Here is a 1797-nt window from a genome sequence, read left to right as displayed (position 1 = left end):
AATATTACTGTTTTTACTGTATTTTTGATCAAATAAATGCAGCCACGGTGAGCATTTTCAAAATTGTTCAAAACCATTCAAAATTCTTGCCAACTCCAAACAGCTGTCCTATTCGGATTTTTAAAATCTGGAATATTGGTTTAGTCAGGTTATGACAGTAGATTACAGTGTTCATGTGACATGTATATATTCATAATATCCAAATTCTGACTATTAAAAGAATCGATCTTCAGTAAGTGCAGTCATTTTTATTATATTTATATTTTAGAAGTCACATTGTGGATTTGAAAAAGTGAAACGGCTCTGGAAGCAACAGTGTATCATGCAGACAAATGCCGTGGGCTGGATAGTTTATATTCGGAGTAGCATTTTAAGATGGACTACTGCAACTAAGTGACCTACTTTTCTCTTTAGTTGGAGAGGCCTTGATCATTACCATGCGACAGAGGAATGGCGGTATTATGCAGCATACGACTAGATGAATAATAACCTCGACTGAGCGCATATAGTCTTTTTTCGATCCCTGCATGCCTCTGATTTATCATTAGAGAAAACCAATGTCCAATTCTTTCTATGAATGTAACAGTATTTTTCCATCAGAACTGCTCCCAATAGATGTGCTAACACTTCTTCGGGTGCTTTGTGATATAAATCTGAATTAAATCTTGTTTTGACAGCCCATCTTGTGTAAAGAATACTCACTGCCCGTGCTGCCATTGTTACAACAATGCCTGTGATGAAGGTCAGGTAATACCCTGGGTAAGCTCCGTGCCAGATGGCTGAGAGGAGGAATGTGGCCGCAGTCGGATTGTACGGGCAGCGCTCATAACACACTCTGCAGAGAACAGCAACAAAGCTCACATTGTTTCTGAGATTTCAGGAAGTACACACATGCTCGGTCAAGATTATTCTGTTTATTTCAAGCATTCACCTTTTCAACCAAAGTGCTGTCTGAATGTTCCAGTTATCCAAGAACATCTTGAAGCTGGTGGCGAACTGTTTAGGACATGAAGAGAAAAGATGATATATTAGGGTTTAGGTCGAGCGAGAAGACAAACTCTGTTTTGGTCTGTGTCTTACCTCAATATTGAGTATTCTTAAGTTTGATATTCTGTCCCATTTTGGGGTGCCATCTGTGTTATAGCCATTAAACCCGAAACCAGCTGCATTGTTGATGGCATCGGCTGTGAAAGATTGAAAGAATCTAGTGAAAACACCATCACAAAGTGACTGATGCATATTATCTTATTCACAATGCCAAAAAAAACCTAACTAGAAACAGGGCAACTAGTCAGAGAAAATGCCTTTTATGAACACAAGAGGGCAGTATTATATTTGAAAATGGTCTATGCTTACCATTATGTTGCAAAGTATATACTGTATTTTTGTTATTATGTGAAAAAGCATGCATTATGCAATAATAAATATATTAAACATATTGTTGTAACATGACCTCATTAAACCACACTGAGTTTTTTATTGACTGAGTGGTAATAAAATGGTTATGCATTTTTTTTTTTCAATTTTATGCAAATATGTCATGGTATTTCGATTATGTAATGTGTCAGGAATAAGATTATTCTTCAGAAGTTAAACAAATATTTCCTTCAGTGTGCTCTGTTCTGTTGTGTACTGCACGTTTTGATAATGTCTATATATGTATAATTTAATACGAGAAGAGCACATTGTCCATCTGTTTGACTCACCTAATGTCCATACAAAGTAGTATTTGGGGCGTAAAGCCAACATGGAGATGTAGAGGTACAAGACCTGGATGTAGAAAGGGTTAGAGGCCAT

At 36.8% G+C, this 1797-nt stretch overlaps 1 protein-coding gene across 1 annotated transcript; it reads right to left on the bottom strand.

The window, feature by feature from the left end:
• Nucleotides 1-702: 702 nt before the first annotated feature.
• LOC107683111 (lysophospholipid acyltransferase 2-like) lies at nucleotides 703-1791 on the bottom strand (the record flags this gene model as incomplete). Its single annotated transcript, XM_016479195.1, has 4 exons — nucleotides 1707-1791; nucleotides 1081-1184; nucleotides 932-996; nucleotides 703-835 (listed from the first exon to the last, which is right to left on the bottom strand). Coding segments are annotated over exons 1-4 (345 nt in total), but the record flags the coding sequence as incomplete, so codon positions are not given.
• Between the last annotated feature and the right edge of the window lie 6 nt (nucleotides 1792-1797).

The sequence above is a fragment of the Sinocyclocheilus anshuiensis genome, unplaced genomic scaffold (assembly GCF_001515605.1).
Source record: "Sinocyclocheilus anshuiensis isolate Anshui unplaced genomic scaffold, SAMN03320099.WGS_v1.1 C32933079, whole genome shotgun sequence".
NCBI lineage: Eukaryota > Metazoa > Chordata > Actinopteri > Cypriniformes > Cyprinidae > Sinocyclocheilus > Sinocyclocheilus anshuiensis.
This window is presented reverse-complemented; position numbering and strand designations above follow the sequence as displayed.